The sequence below is a fragment of the Myotis myotis genome, unplaced genomic scaffold, assembly GCF_014108235.1.
Source record: "Myotis myotis isolate mMyoMyo1 unplaced genomic scaffold, mMyoMyo1.p scaffold_m19_p_10, whole genome shotgun sequence".
Taxonomy (NCBI): Eukaryota; Metazoa; Chordata; class Mammalia; order Chiroptera; family Vespertilionidae; genus Myotis; species Myotis myotis.
In genome coordinates this window covers 15783088-15801023 of record NW_023416314.1, presented here as the reverse complement: position 1 = coordinate 15801023, position 17936 = coordinate 15783088, and the positions used below count along the sequence as shown (strand labels likewise).

At 37.3% G+C, this 17936-nt stretch overlaps 1 protein-coding gene across 1 annotated transcript; it reads right to left on the bottom strand.

The window, feature by feature from the left end:
* Window positions 1–1038: 1038 nt before the first annotated feature.
* On the bottom strand, window positions 1039–12367 carry MMP13 (matrix metallopeptidase 13). The gene is made up of 10 exons (XM_036324571.1): window positions 11982–12367; window positions 11652–11893; window positions 10913–11061; window positions 10608–10733; window positions 8017–8178; window positions 6053–6170; window positions 4964–5097; window positions 3753–3912; window positions 3006–3109; window positions 1039–2351 (listed from the first exon to the last, which is right to left on the bottom strand). The coding sequence occupies exons 1-10, from the start codon at window positions 12099–12101 to the stop codon at window positions 2251–2253; spliced, it is 1416 nt and encodes a 471-aa protein (XP_036180464.1). The 5' UTR covers window positions 12102–12367; the 3' UTR covers window positions 1039–2250.
* Between the last annotated feature and the right edge of the window lie 5569 nt (window positions 12368–17936).

Here is a 17936-nt window from a genome sequence, read left to right as displayed (position 1 = left end):
GAGCACCATGTTCCTTTTCTTTATCACAGTTGTAATTTGTACTTATTTGATGAATATCTGTCTCTCCAACTAGACTGTGAGCTCCACGAAAGCAATGAGGTTTTGTTCTTTCATTGTAACCTCAGAATCTACTTTACTTAGGTGCTCAATTAATATTTACTGGATGGATGGGTGGATGGATGGATGGTGGATGGATATATGGATGGGTGGATGGACTATCTTCGACTTCAATAGCAAACCTTAAAAATCAGAAATCAAACTAAATTGTCAAGGAAGATAACAAATGCATAGATTGACTTTGGGGGCTACACTTGGAGAAAGAAATCAGCAGTTCTCGCTGAACTCACAGCAAGTGGTCACTGCTCCTCTGAAAAAGCACTTAATAAATTTTAATTGTGTTGGCTCTTCAGGGCTAGAGACCAAGTTTTTCTGGTTCATCTCAACATTTTCCGTGCCTACATTTAACAGGCACTTATTCAATGTTTGGGGTGGGCAATGTTTAGGGAACAGAAGGGACCTAATGTCTTAAACTCAGTGGACCCTGATGTTCCTTGATAGATAGCATTTGCCTTCCTCATTAGAGTTTCCTGCCTCCCATATTTTCCTAACTTCACCAAAGCTGCTAATCCTCTCATTTTTTTAAACATCAGAAAAGCAGAGCCCAAATTGACTAAATGACCTGTCCAAAGTTACATGCGAAGTTCATCACTGAGTAAGCATTACAACTCCAGATCTATGCTCCTTCCATGCCATTATTCTACAATACTCTCTAGGGAAGCTGGCACCAAGCTGACCAAACTCTACCAGAACCTTAGTTAAAAAAATAGCCTGGTATAAGAATTCTAAATTCTGAATTTAGTCTTATAAAAAACAAACAAACAAACAAAACAAAATAAAACTAAAATAGTGAGTGAGCTCTATTCCCCAAGAAACATTCTCAAGATAAATAGATAATTTAGACATTTTTATGAGAAAAGCTTAAAATACATCAAAAGACAAAATATAACACCATGTGTTGAAAATATCTTTTTTATTATAAACAATATAAACACTTCCTAATACATTTTGCAAATATAACACATTTTCTTTTCTTTGCCTGAGTTTTTATAAACAAGATCTCTCAGACGCCTCGATGGTCATTCATATATTCAACAAATGCCAAGTGCCAGGCACTGTAAAAAGTACTGAGGAATTTGTTTTAAAGGGAGAGAAAAAGCCATTGTTGCAAGTCCTCAGGAAGGCCACAATCTATTTAAACTGTTTTCTTTATCTTAGATGTTTTAACATACCTCCTTTCTATATATAAGATATATTTTGTTTATAAATAAAATAGCCTATATACCCAAGGTAAATTAGACAACTAAAACAATTGACTTGATAAAAATAGGGTAAAAATGCTACTTTTACTCTTAATCCAATAATTTTATGAGAAATTATCTTAGACAATTTTGATAACAATTTTAATACTTTACTTTGATTTTTTGAAAGACCTGAAGTATTTGAATACAGAAAGGTTGTTCCTCTTTATCTTCTATAAATAAGCAAAGAAATATTTGTGTTCTTTGAAAGTAGCCATTGAGTCATTGTTAAAAGTAAAATTAAACAGAGTCCAAAGGCCTCATCTACTGTCCTCACTATTAGTCTCTGTCTCCTACCTTTAGTGATGTTGATGCGGCCTTCGTGTCTGTATGAAATGGTACATATACACCCAAATCCTTCAATGCAAAACCCATATTATTTCTTTGCAAAGTTGTTTATAATATATTTATTACAGACACTTCCTTTTGGTTTATTTTTGTTCTTCTCTGGCTACCATATGGTCCCCCAAATTCTATTTTTATACTATTTTATATTTTTTGACAAAGATGACTTATTAATTATATAAATGTGATATACTTATGCCTTTGCAAAATTTCCTTATAAATATATTAAAAATTATGCTAACTCTCCGACAGACCATTTATGTTTCATTTTTTGATGTTGGGAAATATTGTCAGTTATTGCTTCTATATCTCACACAAAAATTAAATGACCTTTAGAGAAATTGAATTTTATTAGTTTAAAATTCAATGTGGTTCCAGCCACGCATAGCCATATAGATATTATATAGTCAAAGATAACTTACTGAAGCTTGTTCACAGAACGAAGCTTTCCCTGATATCTGCCCCTCCCCCACTCCCTCCTTCCCAGATCCTTGAATCCTTATCCCAAATGTTCTTCAGGATTTAAATAACAATATCTAAAAGACACTTAACACCACAATAGGGAATTTGCTGGCATGACCCGAACAACACGGTTAGTCCAGATGCTGTATTCAAACTGTATGGGTCCGTTGAAAAAATAGATGTAACCTATAAGAAAAAGACCAAAAAAAGAAAAATCAAATTTGAAAACAGTAAGGGTTTACTCCAGCTACTCTTAAAAAGTCCATTCTGACAGATGCCACTTTTTAAAAAATATGCCAACATTTACTTATCTCTATAAACCCTGCTAACGCTTTACTATATGGCTTACAGTTTGAGGGGGAAAGGTCTAAAGTTTCCCCGCTCACCTAAATTATCACAAGTTAGTTGTCTTTTCATGAGTTCTCGTTTTGATGCCTGAAGTATTGATATTAGTTATTTATTGTAAGTTAGGGGTTATATCCCTTTTCATAATTAAAGTAAAAATCATTATACAATTATGATAGCCATTGATCTTCATATATAAAGTACTCCCCACTCTACCCCTCATTTGAATTATGGCAATACTCCTGCATCTTGGCATCTTTAAGCATGGTTTTAGATAGTGTTTAAGGTTTGGCAATCATTAAGTAAAATTCTCATTTATGCTAAGCATGATATTTTTTGCTTGCTGTCTGTGGAAGTAGTCACACAGACGGACCAATTCCTTAATGACAACATTTATGAGCACATCTAAGTCCTATATAAAAATCCTTTATAAGGGAATGATTTTGAGGGAGTATAGAAGCCCTCCATTCTGGCCAGTGCAACGGAATTAGTTACCATTTTTCTCGTAGACAGCATCTACATTATCACCAATTCCTGGGAAGTCCTCTTCTATTAGTCTGGGGTAGTCTTTATCCATCATATGGTTAGTATCATCATAGCTATTTAATAAGAAAAAAAAACACCTCTTAAGTAGGTTATATTTCTTAGAAAGTACTTAGAAATAATACAATCAATATAATGGTATCTTTCAAAATTGACAAGTTTTAAAATTTTAAGTTCATTTAAAACATTTAGTAGATTTGAAAAATAAGGAATTACAATACTGAGTGTATAGTGGATGTCTGGTGAGTATTTTTTGACTTGGCTTAAAGACCATCTTTGTAAGGACAGTTACAAGCTTACTTTCATTTCACAAATTGCTTGAAAGTAGATTATTAGAAAAGTATTCTTAGAGCGAAATCAACATATGTTAATGAATTGAATACTTTTCTATTGTGTAAAAGAGGGTTTTAGCATCTATGTGTAAAAAAGATGGTTTTAGCATAGTTGAGCTACAACCAATGGCTTAGAAAGAAGAGTGGTGAGAATTATATGAATATATGTGTATTTTCAAGAGGACTTGAAACTTGAAAATCTCTGTCTGAGAGGCTGCGTGCAAGAGCTGACACAAAACAGAAATTAAATGACACTCCAACATTTTAAATAATGCATGAGATAATAACTTAACGTCGTGAGAGATGGACAAGACTCACTTTGCCTCTGTGACACAAGATAATGGGTCAGTAAAGATGGCGGACATACCTCCAGACCTGGTTTCCTGAGAAGAAGAGGGTCTTTCCTGAGTCCTCGAAGTGAACAGCTGCGCTTATCTTTTTAACCTCTTTTGGAAATCCTAGTTCAGATATTTTTTTGGGATAACCTTCCAGGATGTCATAGCCATTAAGAGCCCAATATTTTCTGCCTAGAAAAAGTGAAAGGATGGTCTCATTATCCAAGGGAATCTATTAGGATTCACATAGACAGACATCTATTTTAACAAAGAAAGAGCCATCTTATGCATTTAAAAATAAACAAGTCAGTATTTGTGGTCCACAATCAATTGTTTAGAAATAAATTAGTCAGCTTTGGTGGTCACCATATTTGTGAAACATAGAAATATGAGCATTCTTCACACAAAAATAAGTTTTAAGATTCTAATTTCCTACTTAACACAAAAATAGCCAACCAAATATAATAATTAATTTGGCAACTTATTTCCTCTGAATATTAAGTTAAAACTGGGTGGAAAATACATTAAGATTTCTGCATGAATAAAAAGCATGGTAGGAACAGTATATTAGACTGAAAGTCAAATTTTATAGGAGATAAAAAGTTATTTCCACCTCTAAAAAATAACTTCATTATAGCATTAACTATATTAATCAAACAATAGAAACAATGTCAGTAGAAAGCTATATAACCACTATAAATTATGATCATAACAGTGGAGTGACAATTTGGAAAAATTTTTATGATTTTTATGTCAAGGGAACAGGTAGAATTTTTAAATATTCTACGAATATAAATATTTAAATATTAATATTACATAGAGTGAAGGACTAGAAAAGAAAGTGAGAAAATAGACTTTTCCAGGGGGAAATTATGGCTAACATTTTTTCAAGTTGTCAAAATGTACATTGTTATAATGCTTGCTCAGTAAATGACTTTTAAAAGGAAATAAAAAAAATTGACATGATTGCTATGAAGCAAAAGTGGGTTTTCATCATATAGTGTATGTATATGTATATATGTATATGTGTATATATACCCTTATATACTTATAGTAATGTAGACTTCCCATTTGTCAAATCTGAGGATACTTGATAAAAAGTTTTAGGTGCTTTCTCTTTTCCATTTTGTTATACTTGATTCTTAATTTAGGTATATTTTCAGGAGTGATCATTTCACTAAGTCCTTGGTATCATCAAGTTTATCACTGCCTGCGTGGGAGGCTTAGCTAGTGGAAAGCTTACCTCTAAAGATGAAGATAAGGTCATGGGAGGGATGCTCATATGCAGCATCAATACGGTTGGGAAGTTCTGGCCAAAAGGATTTTGTTAGAAATAGCTCCGCGTCAACCTGCTGAGGATGCAGGCGCCAGAAGAATCTAACACAAAAATAAAAATACAGTTTTCTGTCACTTTGTAAGTGCAGTATTTCTATCCTGTTAGACACCTGTCTCTATATCAATGCAGACAAGTTAGACACATTCTCTATCACCTGTGAAGGAGGAAAGCATTTCCCTTTAAGTGCCAGTTATCCAAGCTGTTGCTATCCTAACTCTAGCCTGCAATACTCAAATTTAAAGTCTCACAGAGCCTTTGTGAAGACTATAAGTCCTTTGTGGATTGGGACAATGCTTTGCTCAAGTTTGCAGATCTTGCAGGTGGAAAACAAATAAACCAGGCACTGTGTAGGGCTCCAGAAAGAAAACATGAGTTACATAAACTGCATCAGCCAAAGTCTCATGGCCTGGGGAACCTGAATGAGAAAATACCTGGGGTATAGTACAGTGTCACTAGAGCTGTAATAGAGGATGTAGAAATGCTAGTGGGTCACAGGTGAGGGAACAATTAACTGATGATGAATAAATAAGCATATTTATAAGCAGATTAAAATTAAATATTTCATTTTTCATTGCCTACAGGTTTAGGTTGTAAAGCATATTCCAACATGTGTACCTGGTGCAAAGTCTTTCACACCAAAAGGAATTCATGTAGCCATTACGAGTAACAGTTTACTAATATGGTAATGGTAATTAATTCCAATATTTGTGTTTTTAAATAAATAAATTGGACTTATATTTTTACTTGACTATCTTTATATAGAAGAGTAGACCAAAGATATTAAAAAATCTGTACAATGCCAAGGTTATTTATTGAAAAATAAACATTTACCTATTAGCTATTTCATCTGAAATAGGTAAGTACACTGCTCAAAGTTCTATTATGTTCACTGTCCACTTCACCATTGGAGGTCTGACTGGATGTTTTGGCATTTTGCAGACATGGCTTCACAGATGTTTGTTACATGCAGATTTTATAAAATATTGTCAAGAATACCTGTCTTTAAAGATGATTGTTTCTCCTCGGAGACTGGTAATGGCATCGAGGGATAAGGAGGGATCACATTTGTCTGGGGTTTTGGGGTGTTTCGGGTTGGGGTCTTCATCTCCTGGACCTGCAATCATAAATAAGTGAAAGAAGTTGCTGAGGAGAACCTTACTGATGACCTGGTCCTGCTAATGGAGGGTAGGAGAGGGCTCCCTCTGGGGAGGGCAGTCCTAGTAAATCCTGTTCCTCCTACATAATGGACCAAATACCATGTTATCTTCCTTCCTTCCCCCAGGGTTACCAAGGTCTTGCAGGTGGGATGTCCCCTTCTGCTTTCATCCTTCAAAACCCCTTGAGATTCATTTGAAATACAAGTTTAGGTTTTTGGAGGATGGTGATAGAAATGGGGTTGGGGAGACTGAGGACATTTCCCCCATGCTTTGCATAACCTATTGACAGACTGCTCTTGAGAAACACATTCTTCTTGAAGCCATTTCTGATGGCCCATCGTCCCTATGGAAGCCCTTACCTTGGCTCTTTCTCTGCCCATTTTCCCAGCTGTCAACATCAGCTCATGTTGCTTCACCAGTTTCCCACCGTGCAGCTGTCTCTCAGTGAAAAGCCAGGCCTTCGGCAGCACTAACATGACTTGCCACGTGTTTGTAAACTTTCCAGCTCACATGAGTGCAAAAGAGGCGCAGTGTACAATGACTATTCTAAACTGCCCTTTCTCTACTTAGTACATATGAGTTCAATCGTCAAGTCCCTTGGTCACAATATTGTAGGAAGAATAATTACAAAGTGCTTGCTCACACCTACACTAGCTGTTATAGTAGATTGAAATCCAAAGGGGAGACAATGGGTTGGGTGGCATGAGCACGTTTTCTGAGCTGTGTATTAGGAGTTTTACACTGATGACTGTGCACTATGGCTTTAACTCTATTTTTGGTGGATAATTTGCTTGTTTGAGTTTAGGATTAATTACTTTGTAAATATTATTAAAAATTTGGAAGGAAAAAAGAAAGAAATTTTTACAATAGTCACTGTAGATGTTGATTAAAACCTACTACAAGCCAATTGAATAGTTCTACTGTGGCAAACCATTGTGATCGAAAGAATGCCCAGAATTTATAAAAACTGGTTAAGATCTCCCTTTCACCCCAGCTGTAGATATACCATCTAACTGTACGGGGCTTAGCCCTGGCTGGTGTAGCTCAGTGGGTTGGAGCATGGTCCCATGCACCAAAAGGCTGCGAGTTAGATTCCTGGTCAGAGCACATTGTAGGTTGTGGATTCAATCCCTGGTTTGGGCACATATGGGAGGCAACTGAATGATGTTTCTTTCTCTCTCTCTCTCTCTCTCTCTTCCCCTTTACCTAAAATTAATAAACATATCCTCAGGTGAGGATATAAAAAAATTATAAAATCTACAGGGCTTGGTGTCTTCATTGGTTAAATGGGGAACAAAATATTTTCCCTTCTTATGTCAGAGGTGTTTTGAGAGTATCAAATGTACCTTGCAATGTATAAAACACAAATATAAAGAGTTATGAAAACTTTGGAGAATGGAATATTTTCTATTTAATCAGGTTGTTCTATTTGGAAAGAATAAGTGGGCATGTTTTCCCAGGTTTTAATAACAAAGCCACAATGGCAAAGGTGGTAGTGGCAAATTCACTGATAATTTAGAAAATAAATGTATAAATCTATTTTGCTTTTAAGCTGATAAATTAAGAGTTAAGCCCTAGCTGGTTTGGCTCAGTGGGTAGAGCATTGGCCTGCGGACTGAAGGATCACTGGTTCAATTCTGGTCAAGGGCACATGCCTGGGTTGCGGGCTCTATCCCCAGTAGGGGGCTTGCAGGAGGCAGCCAATCAACAATTCTCTCTCATCATTGATGTTTCTATCTCTCTCTCCCTCTCCCTTTCTCTCTGAAATCAAAAAATATATATATATTTTTTAAAAAGAGTTACCATAGAGAGACTGGATCCCTTGCGTATCATCATCAGGAAGCACGAAGTGGCTTTTGCCAGTGTAGGTATAGACAGGAAACATGAGTGCCCCTGGGTCCTTGGAGTGGTCGAGACCTAAGGAGTGGCCGAACTCATGGGCAGCAACAAGAAACAAGTTGTAGCCTGTAAGGAAACAGGAAACAATTAGAAAACAAGGTCCTCCAATGAGTAGTTAATGGAAGAAATGTTATTTTCCTCATCTATTTTGTATGTCATTGTTTCTCTCTCTTTGCTATTTCACTCACTTTTTAAAATTAACGTTCAGTTGCTTGAAGGAAGAAGCAAGATTAATCTTATTTATAAAGATTATTTATTAATCTTTATAAATAAGTTAGTGCTCTCATTATAGTTGCTTACATAATTAGAATATCAACAGATTGCTCTCAACCACTTGGTAATAAGAGGAATTTACTAGCAATCCTGACTTGTTCTCGGTTTTCTCGGGTCAGGTGAGGAGAGTGAACAGTGATGACCTTAAATGAGGAGTCGTGGGAGTCACATGGGGGTTCAAACCAGGTGGAGGCAAAGGTAGGTTTACAGTTGTGAGTATATATGTGAAACACCGAGTTTATTCTTGTATTATTATTTATTAACTAGAGGCCTGTTGCATGAAGAGATTCGTGCAATAGGCCTTCCTTTCCCCTGGCTGCTGGCACCATTTGCCTCCAGCACCCGGGGCCCAGGCCTTCACTCTGGCCGAGTTCTGGCCGGAGTTGGCCCCAGAAAAGTCAGGTCTCGCTGCTCTGCCAGCTCCCATCTTTGTTGGCGGTTAATATGCATATCAAACTGATTAGCCAATGGGAAGCATAGTCAAGGTACAGTCAATTACCCTATTTGTCTATTATTAGATAGGATTATTGTATTATTTTTCCATACAAACAACTGTAAACTTACTTTTGCCCCATCCTGTACTAGTATATAGGATGCTATGTAGAACATAATTGAAATACTAGGCAGCATCCAAAAGGATGATAACCAGGGATGGAGTGTGTACTAAAGAGGGTCTAAGAATCTACTGTGAACAAATTCCAAACAAACAATCCTTTTCAGAATATCTCTAGACCCTAGAGTTTAAAGAAACAGAAATCCTTACTAGTAAAATGATTGTCCAACCCCCCTCTACTTTAAAAGACTACTATGATTCTGTATTTACATTATTTTCTTTAAGTCATTCTTTCCACCAGTTTTTGAGCCTCATAATACTGGTATTTTAAATTGGAAAAAGATAAAAAATTTAAAAGAAAAAGAATACATGAAAACTGGAGCCAGTGGTTTCAGATTGACCTTAAATTCCCTTTGCTACCATAGCCTATGCATGAAGAAAATGGATAATTAACTCAGTAAATGTTGCAGGCCAGAAGAGCAAGCAAAGTTCACATAATCTGAATGATAGTAATTTGTCATTGAAATGACTAATAATGGATACCATTCTTGGCCTTTAGCTGAAAAGTTAATCCTGGTTTACTTGTGGATTTACCAGGATTAATTAAATATTTTAAACCCAGAATTTATTCAGAAACCTAAAACTGAGGCTTATTGTGACTCTATCTTCTATCTTAAAAATACTAAATATTATTTTTTTCTTCCTAAAACCATTCTTACCTGTGGAATATTCAGAACATAAATATGTACATTCTTATCTTTCTTTCCAAAGACAGATTGGAGGCGCTGGAGTTGAGACATTAATCATTCAAGGCCCAATTTTACTCTTTGAAAAGATACTACTTTGATTTTAAATGAATAATAAAAATTAGCTATCTATGAAGACTACTTTTAGTTGTCACAACTAAGGGTCAATACAGCTTCAAAGTTAAGACTTAGTTGTAACAATTTGTGGTGGTTTTTTTTTTTTTTTTTTTTTTGTAGGTTTCTTTCTGAAATAAACATTTCCAATTCTCTTGAGCCTTAAAGATTCAACTTCTGACTGGATTTATTCAAAGCTAAGTTTTATTTTTCTCTGTTAAATACAACTTTCATCTGGCCCGTTTCATGTTATATTTGCACTAAGAACTTTCTTGTTTTCTTAATGGTATTTATAAAATCAATGATATAGACAAATCTGAAATAGGTAACTCTTATAACAGGGAACACAAATTTGACTGGAGTTGTGCCATGAATATTTCCATCAGGGGGTGGGAAAGAAACTATTTCAACTCACATCCAATTCATCTATGACCTACATATCCAGCTCTAATAGTTTTTAGATGTATATTTGTAATAAACTGTATTTCTCTAACAGACAAAAAGGTAATCCACAGTAAAAACACCTTGGTTGACAGAAAGACATTTTTGGTCCTATTTCAAAGTTAGTTAGTGTCCCTCAAATCACTAAACTAAGTAGATTTTGCTCATTTTTTACTTTTCACATTGGTTAAATAGAAATGTCAGAGAAATGTCATTTGTGGAAACTAATAAGATAAGCTTTTATACTTTTGGAAAATCAAATACCAAATATAATTCATATGTTTTTATGTATAATGTATATACTTTTTAACTTCTTATTAATGGTCTAACCTAGTAATCATTAATTATATCTTTATAAGAAATATTACCTTTGGAACTACTTGTCCAAGTTTCATCATCATCAAAATGGGCATCTCCTCCGTAATTTGGGCCAGGAGGGAAAGCATGAGCCAGCAGACCAGAGGGGCCATCAAAAGGGTAGAAGTCGCCATGCTCTGCACAAAAGCAAGAGTTCAGAATTTACTTATACCCAGTAGTGCCTAACACAGCAGCTCAGTGAATTTTTGTTGAATTTCATAAAAAGTAATGGATGACTTAAAGAAGAAATTAAAAACTAAGAGGCAATTAAGGAGCAGAACATACAAATATGTCAAAAGTGATTCTGCATCATTACCTTTAGTTCCAAAAGAGATCATGATATCAGCAGTGCCATTGTGAAGTCTGGTAAAATTCAGAGGTGTCACATCAGACCAAACTTTGAAGGCTTTTTTGAATGCCTTTTCCACTTCAGAATGAGTCATATCAGGGGTATAATTCACAATTCTATTTAACAGAAAACGTTTCAATTAAATGTTTAGAAGGTGAAAACTATTTTAGAATATGTTTTCTTAGAATATAGCTTTTCAACTCAAAATGCAACGATTCTCTAAAAGTTCTTTAATAAATTTTAAAGAACTTATTTTGATGTCATACAAAGATTTAAAATGAAGCATTCAATCAGACATTATGAGTATCTCCAAATATCTGACCGTTTGGCATTTTAAATTTAAAGTATTCAGATGTTTAGTAAAACTTATTTTGCATGCTAAAAGTTTACAATTGTATTGCTATAGCCTAAATAGATGAAATAGTTCTATAAAGTTTGTAGAAAGAGTAGAACTCTCTCTTTTTAGTGTTGTTAAAATAAATATGCTTGATGCACTATATTTGCAAATTTTATTAAACTTAATTTATTTCTATTTTGATTCATATCTAAGAGAAATACTTTGAAATTTCCAATAAAAATTAATGCTGGTTATGATAACATTAATTGATGTTATGAGACATTTTCATCTGTAGCTTATGCTGAAAATTAGACATTTACTACTATATGAAAACTAACAAAAATTAAAGAGATGTAGCCATTGATTTACCTGTAGGTTAAGTTCATTTTGGACCATTTGAGAGTTCTAGGGAAAACATTGTATTCACCCACATCAGGGACCCCACATCTTGGTTTTTTCATGATGTCTAAGGTCTTATCGTCAAGTTTGCCAGTCACCTCTAAGCCAAAAAAAGACTGCATTTCTCGAAGCCTGTCAACCATGGAGCTTGCTGCAGTCTTCTTCAGGATGCCAGCAGGGTTCAGGGGATGGTAGTATGATCTGAGGTAGCGCTGGAAAAGAGACCAAAATACCCTGCTTTTAAAAGAGAAGGGCATTTATGATATATTTCGCACCATTGGGACTGGCAAGATACTCTACCTCTGCATATTGGAAGTCTTCCTCAGACCGATCGTCGTCATCCTCATCATTGGGAAGTGGCAGGGACCAACAAGGAGTCCAGCTCAAGAAGAGGAAGGCAGCCAGGACACCTGAGTGCATCTTGAATGGCTGTGCCTGCAGGCTGCTGTCTTTCCATAGACCAGCACCTTTACTTTTATAGACCTACAATGGTGAGTCATCATTTATGGACAAGTTTCAACTTCCTGGTCTGTTGAAGGTAAACATGCTTACATGGCGACTTTTTTTCTTTCTCCTAAGAAGTGTGGTTTGTGGTAGAATTTGAGGGAAATGTAAAACGAGAGCATCTCTCATTTCAGCAGGGTCTCAAAAACCAGCTGGTCAAATTAACGGCCTCAGCATATTTACGGATACTGTGGGAAGAAACAGAGAACAGTAAATTTTTCATTTCATTTGGCAAAAATGCTTTTCCCTCTGTAGGAAAGTAGCCACTTTTACTTTTTCAGATAAGACTATCAAGATAGTGCACTTCCATAAGAAAAAAAAGAGGAACCTGTCTTACTTCCAGAATGTTTTTTTTTAAAAATATATTTTATTGATTTTTTACAGAGAGGAAGGGAGAGAGATAGAGAGTTAGAAACATCGATGAGAGAGAAACATCGATCAGCTGCCTCCTGCACATCTCCTACTGGGGATGTGCCCGCAACCCAGGTACATGCCCTTGACCGGAATCGAACCTGGGACCTTTCAGTCCGCAGGCCGACGCTCTATCCACTGAGCCAAACCGGTTTCGGCCAGAATGTTTATAAGATGGTGAATTCTCAGCTTTCTTTTCTCCAGAGCAACTACTTTGGAAGTACCATGTCTACCTGAGGGTCATGGAATTGGACCAGAACCAAGCTTGATTGATGTTAGATAGAACTGAGTGCTGCGGTTGGAATTTTAAAGCGCAGTGTGACTTCTCAACGAACATGGGATCCTGCATGAGTTCCTCACAGGTCCAGGCAGAGGTAGAAGGATATCCTATATAATAAACCCTAATATGCAAATTGACTGAAGGGCAGAACGACAGGTTCCTATGACACACACTGACCACCAGGGGGCAGAAGCTAAGCACAGGAGCTGCCCCCTGGTGGTCAGTGTGCTCCCACAGGGGGAGTGCCGCTCAGCCAGAAGCCGGGCTCATAGCTGGCAAGCTCAGTGGCTGTGGCAGGAGCCGCTCCTGCCTCTGTGCTAAGGACTGTGAGAGGGCACAGGCCAGGCTGAGGAACCCCCCCTCCCAGTGCACGAATGTTGTGCACCAGGCCTCTAATATTGAAATAAAATATATTGGGGTGCAATATAATTGCTAACACATATTGAGGGATTACTACATGCTAGACTTAAAAGGTATTATCTTACTTAATCCTTACAATAGCCTTATGAAGTAGGTACTATTGAAAAGCCTGTTTTCACTTTATATCTGAATAATCTGAGACATAGGGAAGTTAAATATTTGTTTCAGGCCATATGGTTAACAAATGGTACTACTAGCACATGAATCCAGGCCAGTAGACTCAAGACTCTTCTTAACCACCATCTAATATGGCATCTGCCCCATCCATTCTCAGATATTTTCTTCTTATATTTTTAATTCCCACCTGAGGATATTTTTCTTTTCCATTGATTTCTAGAGAGAGTGGGAGGGAGGGAGGAGGGGGAGAAAGAGAGAGAGAGAAACAGCAATGTGAGAGAGAGACATGTTGATTGGTTGCCTCCTGCACTTGCTTCTACCAGGAGGCAACCAATCAATGTGTCTGCAATAGGGAATCTGCGACCGAGATATGTGCCCTTGACTAGGAATCCAACCTGTGACCCTTCAATCCATAGGCTGATGCTTTAACCACAGAGCCAAACTGACCAGGACCCAGATATTTTCTTAAAAACTGAGCTGCTTGGTTCCCACACTTCTTAGAGTACCCAAGAAAATTAGGGCTCTGGGGAAACACATGGCTAGTTTCAAGTACCTCAATTTTTTTATTTTTTATTTTGAATAATAGAGGTACTTCTGGTAAAAAAATTAAAAATAAATAAATCAGGAGAATAGTTCTCTAGGGTCCTCTAGTCTATTATTCCTTTCAGAACGTCAAATATCTAATACCATGAAATCAGAATGCCATTTTGGTCCCTCATAGATGTAAATGAATACAGCTTTATGGGCCACCATCTTCAGATTTACTGAATAATTGAAAATACAAGTTAATTTCAACAATTGAGAGTCAGAGAGAAGCTCAAATCAGGGACATATTAAGACAAAGACAAGAAGCATGAATATACCTTTAGGATCAGTTGGAAAGGAGTACTCCAACATGTGGGTAAAATTCTATAATCTAGATTATTCAGTACCTCAGAGAAAACCAGAAAAGCCTATAAAATATAAACAATTGGATGTGAGATTGAAAGTGGGAGCTGAGGGATATTTATTATGCTTTTATCCAAGATAGAGCCGAAGAGATACTTATTGGTTTAAGATTAGATTTGGGCCCATTCAGCAATGCTAAACAATGATTTGTTTTAAGCCTTCTCTGTGTAGCACATTTAATTTTCAGGTTAAGTAAAGTTTATACAAAAGTTTGATTAATCTATTAGGGTATTAGGGTTATAGGAAATTAGTTAGTCAAAAAGCATTTTTTTTTTACCAATAAACATTCTTTCTTTTTATTTATGTATTATTTTAAAAAATGTTTATGTTGAGAGTATTACAGATATCCCCTCTTTCCCCCTCCTCCCCCCATTACCCTTCTCCACCCACATCCTGCCCCACCCCAGACCTGTACCACCCTATTATCTGTGTCCATGGGTAATGCATATATGCATATAATATCTTTGGTTAATCTCTTCCTGCTCCACTCTCCCCTTCTGAGATTCATAAGTCTGTTCCATGTTTCCATGCCTCTGATTCTACTTTATTCATAAGTTTATTTTGTTCATTAGAGTCCTTGTTCATTTATTTTGATTTTTAGATTTAATTATTGATAGATATGTATTTATTGCCATTTTAGTGTTCATATTTTTTTTTTTCTTCTTCTTCTTTTTAAAGAAGACCCTTCAACATTTTTTATAATACTGATTTGGTGGTGATGAACTCCCTTAGCTTTTTCTTGTCTGTGGAGTTCTTTATATGACCTTCAATTCTAAATGATAGCTTTGCTGGGTAGAGTCATCTTGGTTATAGGTCCTTTCTTTGACTATGTCTTGCCACTCCTTCTGGCCTGTAAAGTTTCTGTTGAGATATCAGCTGATAATCTATGGGGGCTATATTATAGATAACTAATTGCTTTTCTCTTGCTGCTTTTAAGATTCTCTCATTGTCTTTAACCTTTGGCATTTTAATTATGATATGTCTTGATGTAGGCCTCTTTGGGTTCATCTTGTTTGGAACTCTCTGTGCTTCCTGGACTTGTATGCCTATTTCTTTCACCAGGTAGGAGAAGCTTTCTGTCATTATTTCTTCTTTTCAATTTCTTGCTCCCTCTCTTCTCCTTCCAGAACCACCCTGATACAAATGTTGGTATGCTTGAAGTTGTCCCAGAGGCTCCTTACACTATTTGCATATTTTGGATTCATTTTTCTTTTTGCTGTTCTGATTGGGTATTTTTTGCTTCCTCATATTCCAGATTGCTGATTTGATTCTCATACTCTACTCTACTGTTTATTCCCTATAAATTATTCTTCATTTCAGTCAATGTATTCTTCATATCTGACTAGTCCTTTTTCATGTCTTTCATGTTCTCACTAATTTCCTTGAAAATCTCACTAAGTCCCCTGAAGCTGTCATTAAGTTCTTTGAATATCCTTTAAAACCATTGTTTTTCACTCTGTAACTAGTAGTTTGCTTGCTTCCACTTCATTTAGTTCTTTTTCTGGAGATTTCTTCAGCTCTTTCATTGTGACGTGTTTCTTTGTCTCTGCATTTTTGCTGCTTCCCCGTGTTTGTTTCTATGTATTAGGTAGAGCTATTAGGTCTCCTGGAATTGCTAGAGTGGTCTTGTGTAGTAGGTGTCTTGTAGGGCCCAGTGTAGGTGTCCTCCCTAGTCATCTGAGCTGGGCACTCTAGGTGTGCCCTGATGTGGGCTTTGTGTGTTGTCCTGTTGTAGTTGAGCCTTGGCTGCTGTGTGTATTACTGGGAGGAATTGACCCCAGGCCAATTGGTTATGAGGACCAGCTGCTACTACAGGAAGAGCTGCTGTGCAGGAGACACCCCTATGGAGCAGGACTTGCTTCAGTGGGGCCTTGGTGCTCACCAAGTCTGCCCCTTGAGTGTGTTGCTCATGGATGTGGGAGAGTTGTAATCAGGTGTGGACTAAAGCTGTCCACCAGGTGCACTGGCTCTGGGGCCTCCTCAGAGGTGTAAAGTCAGCCACTGCCTGTGCCCTGCCTGGGGTGTCCCAGCATGACCTACAGAGTGATCTGCAGATGGCTGCTACTTGTGTTGGGCTTAGAGGTGCCCAAGAGAGGCCAAGCTGTGAACCTTGGCAAGCTTCTGCTAGTGCTGGGCCTGGGGCCACTTATTGAGAGATATGAGGCACACTGAGTCCAACTGCTGCTTGTTTAAGAGCTTTTAGGAAAGTCTGAAGCCTGTGCCGGGACAAGCCATTCATATGAAAAAGACACTGCAAACAGCTTGGGTGGGGCTACAAGTTGGGTGGGGCAGAATCTCAGGGAATCACCAGGGTGAGGTGAACATAGTGGGCCAGGTTGCTGGAGACTCAGCTATAGTACCTGCCAGTCTGTTTGGGGGGAGGTCCCAGCACTTCTGTATGGGAGAAAGCTGCCCCCAAGATCTTGCTCTGATGCCAGATAATTTATTTCCTCCCCTGAATCCTTTCAAGAGTGAGTTGTGGTAAGTCTGTCAGTGGTACTTTAAGAGAAACTGCCTGGAACTCCAGCAGCTTCCATGTCACTCAGCCACAATCTCCGCTGCTTTTTACAGCCTGAAGTTACTGGGACTTCTCTTCCTGGCACTGGAGCCCTGAATTGGGGGCCTGGTGTGGAGCTGGGATCCCTTGCTCCTCACAGGAGGCCTTCTCAGCCAAGATATCCCTCCTGATGAAAACCATGCCACATGTGGGAGTCAGACCAGCCCCTTCTGTGCCTCTGCCTCTCCTACTAGTCTCAATGTGCTTTCTTCTTTAATTCTCTGGTAATATGACTTCCATTTAGCCAGATTTTAGGTGGTTCTGAATGATGGTTGTTCTGTGTTCAGTTGTAATTTTGATGTGGTTGTGGGAAGATGTGAGTACTGGCGTTTACCTAAGCTGCCATTTTGGTTCCTCCTCCCTCTGTTTTAAAAAACATGCTTTTAGTTATTTAAGAGAGAGAAGGGGGAGGGAGATAGAAACATGGATGAGAGAGAAAGATTGATTGGTTGCCTTCTGCGCACCTCCACTGGGTATCGAGCCCACAACCCGGGCATGTGTCTTGACCAGGAATCGAACTAGCAACCTCATGCTGCATGGGACAATGCTCAACCATTGAGCAGCACTTGGCTGGGCAATGTTCAAAATTTTTTACTGTTTGTTTCCTTAGATAATAAAAAAGAAGTCCTTGAAGAAGTTTAAAACAAATAACATTTTGTTTAATGTTTGAAAGTGAGAGAAAAGAATCAAATGGGCTAATTGTACTTATAAATTTCCATGTAGTTATAGAAATGTTACTACTTTAAACTAGATTGTTTTAGAGCCTTATAATTTATTAAATCAATAAATATTGATTGGTCATCGAGTAGGTAGGAAATCATGCTGGTCATCTAGAAAGATGAAATGGAGGATAAGATGAGAGCCTTTTTCTTAATCATACAACATTATCTCTCCCCCAAAGAAACATTTTAAAAATATTTTTATTGATTTCAGAGAGGAAGGGAGAGGGAGAGAGAGACAGAAACATCAATGATGAGAGAGAATCATTGATCAGCTGCCTTTTGCACGCCCCCTATTG

What these genes read in the sequence shown, in the direction of transcription:
- MMP13 (XM_036324571.1), bottom strand. Translation starts at nt 12,101, where the DNA reads ATGCACTCAGGTGTCCTGGCTGCCTTCCTCTTCTTGAGCTGGACTCCT. An exon ending in AAGACTTCCAATATGCAGAG is followed by an intron (nt 11,894 to 11,981) that starts GTAGAGTATCTT and finishes TCTCTTTTCCAG; the next exon opens with CGCTACCTCAGATCATACTA. An exon ending in CCTTATCTTCATCTTTAGAG is followed by an intron (nt 3,913 to 4,963) that starts GTAAGCTTTCCA and finishes CACTTTTTCTAG; the next exon opens with GCAGAAAATATTGGGCTCTT.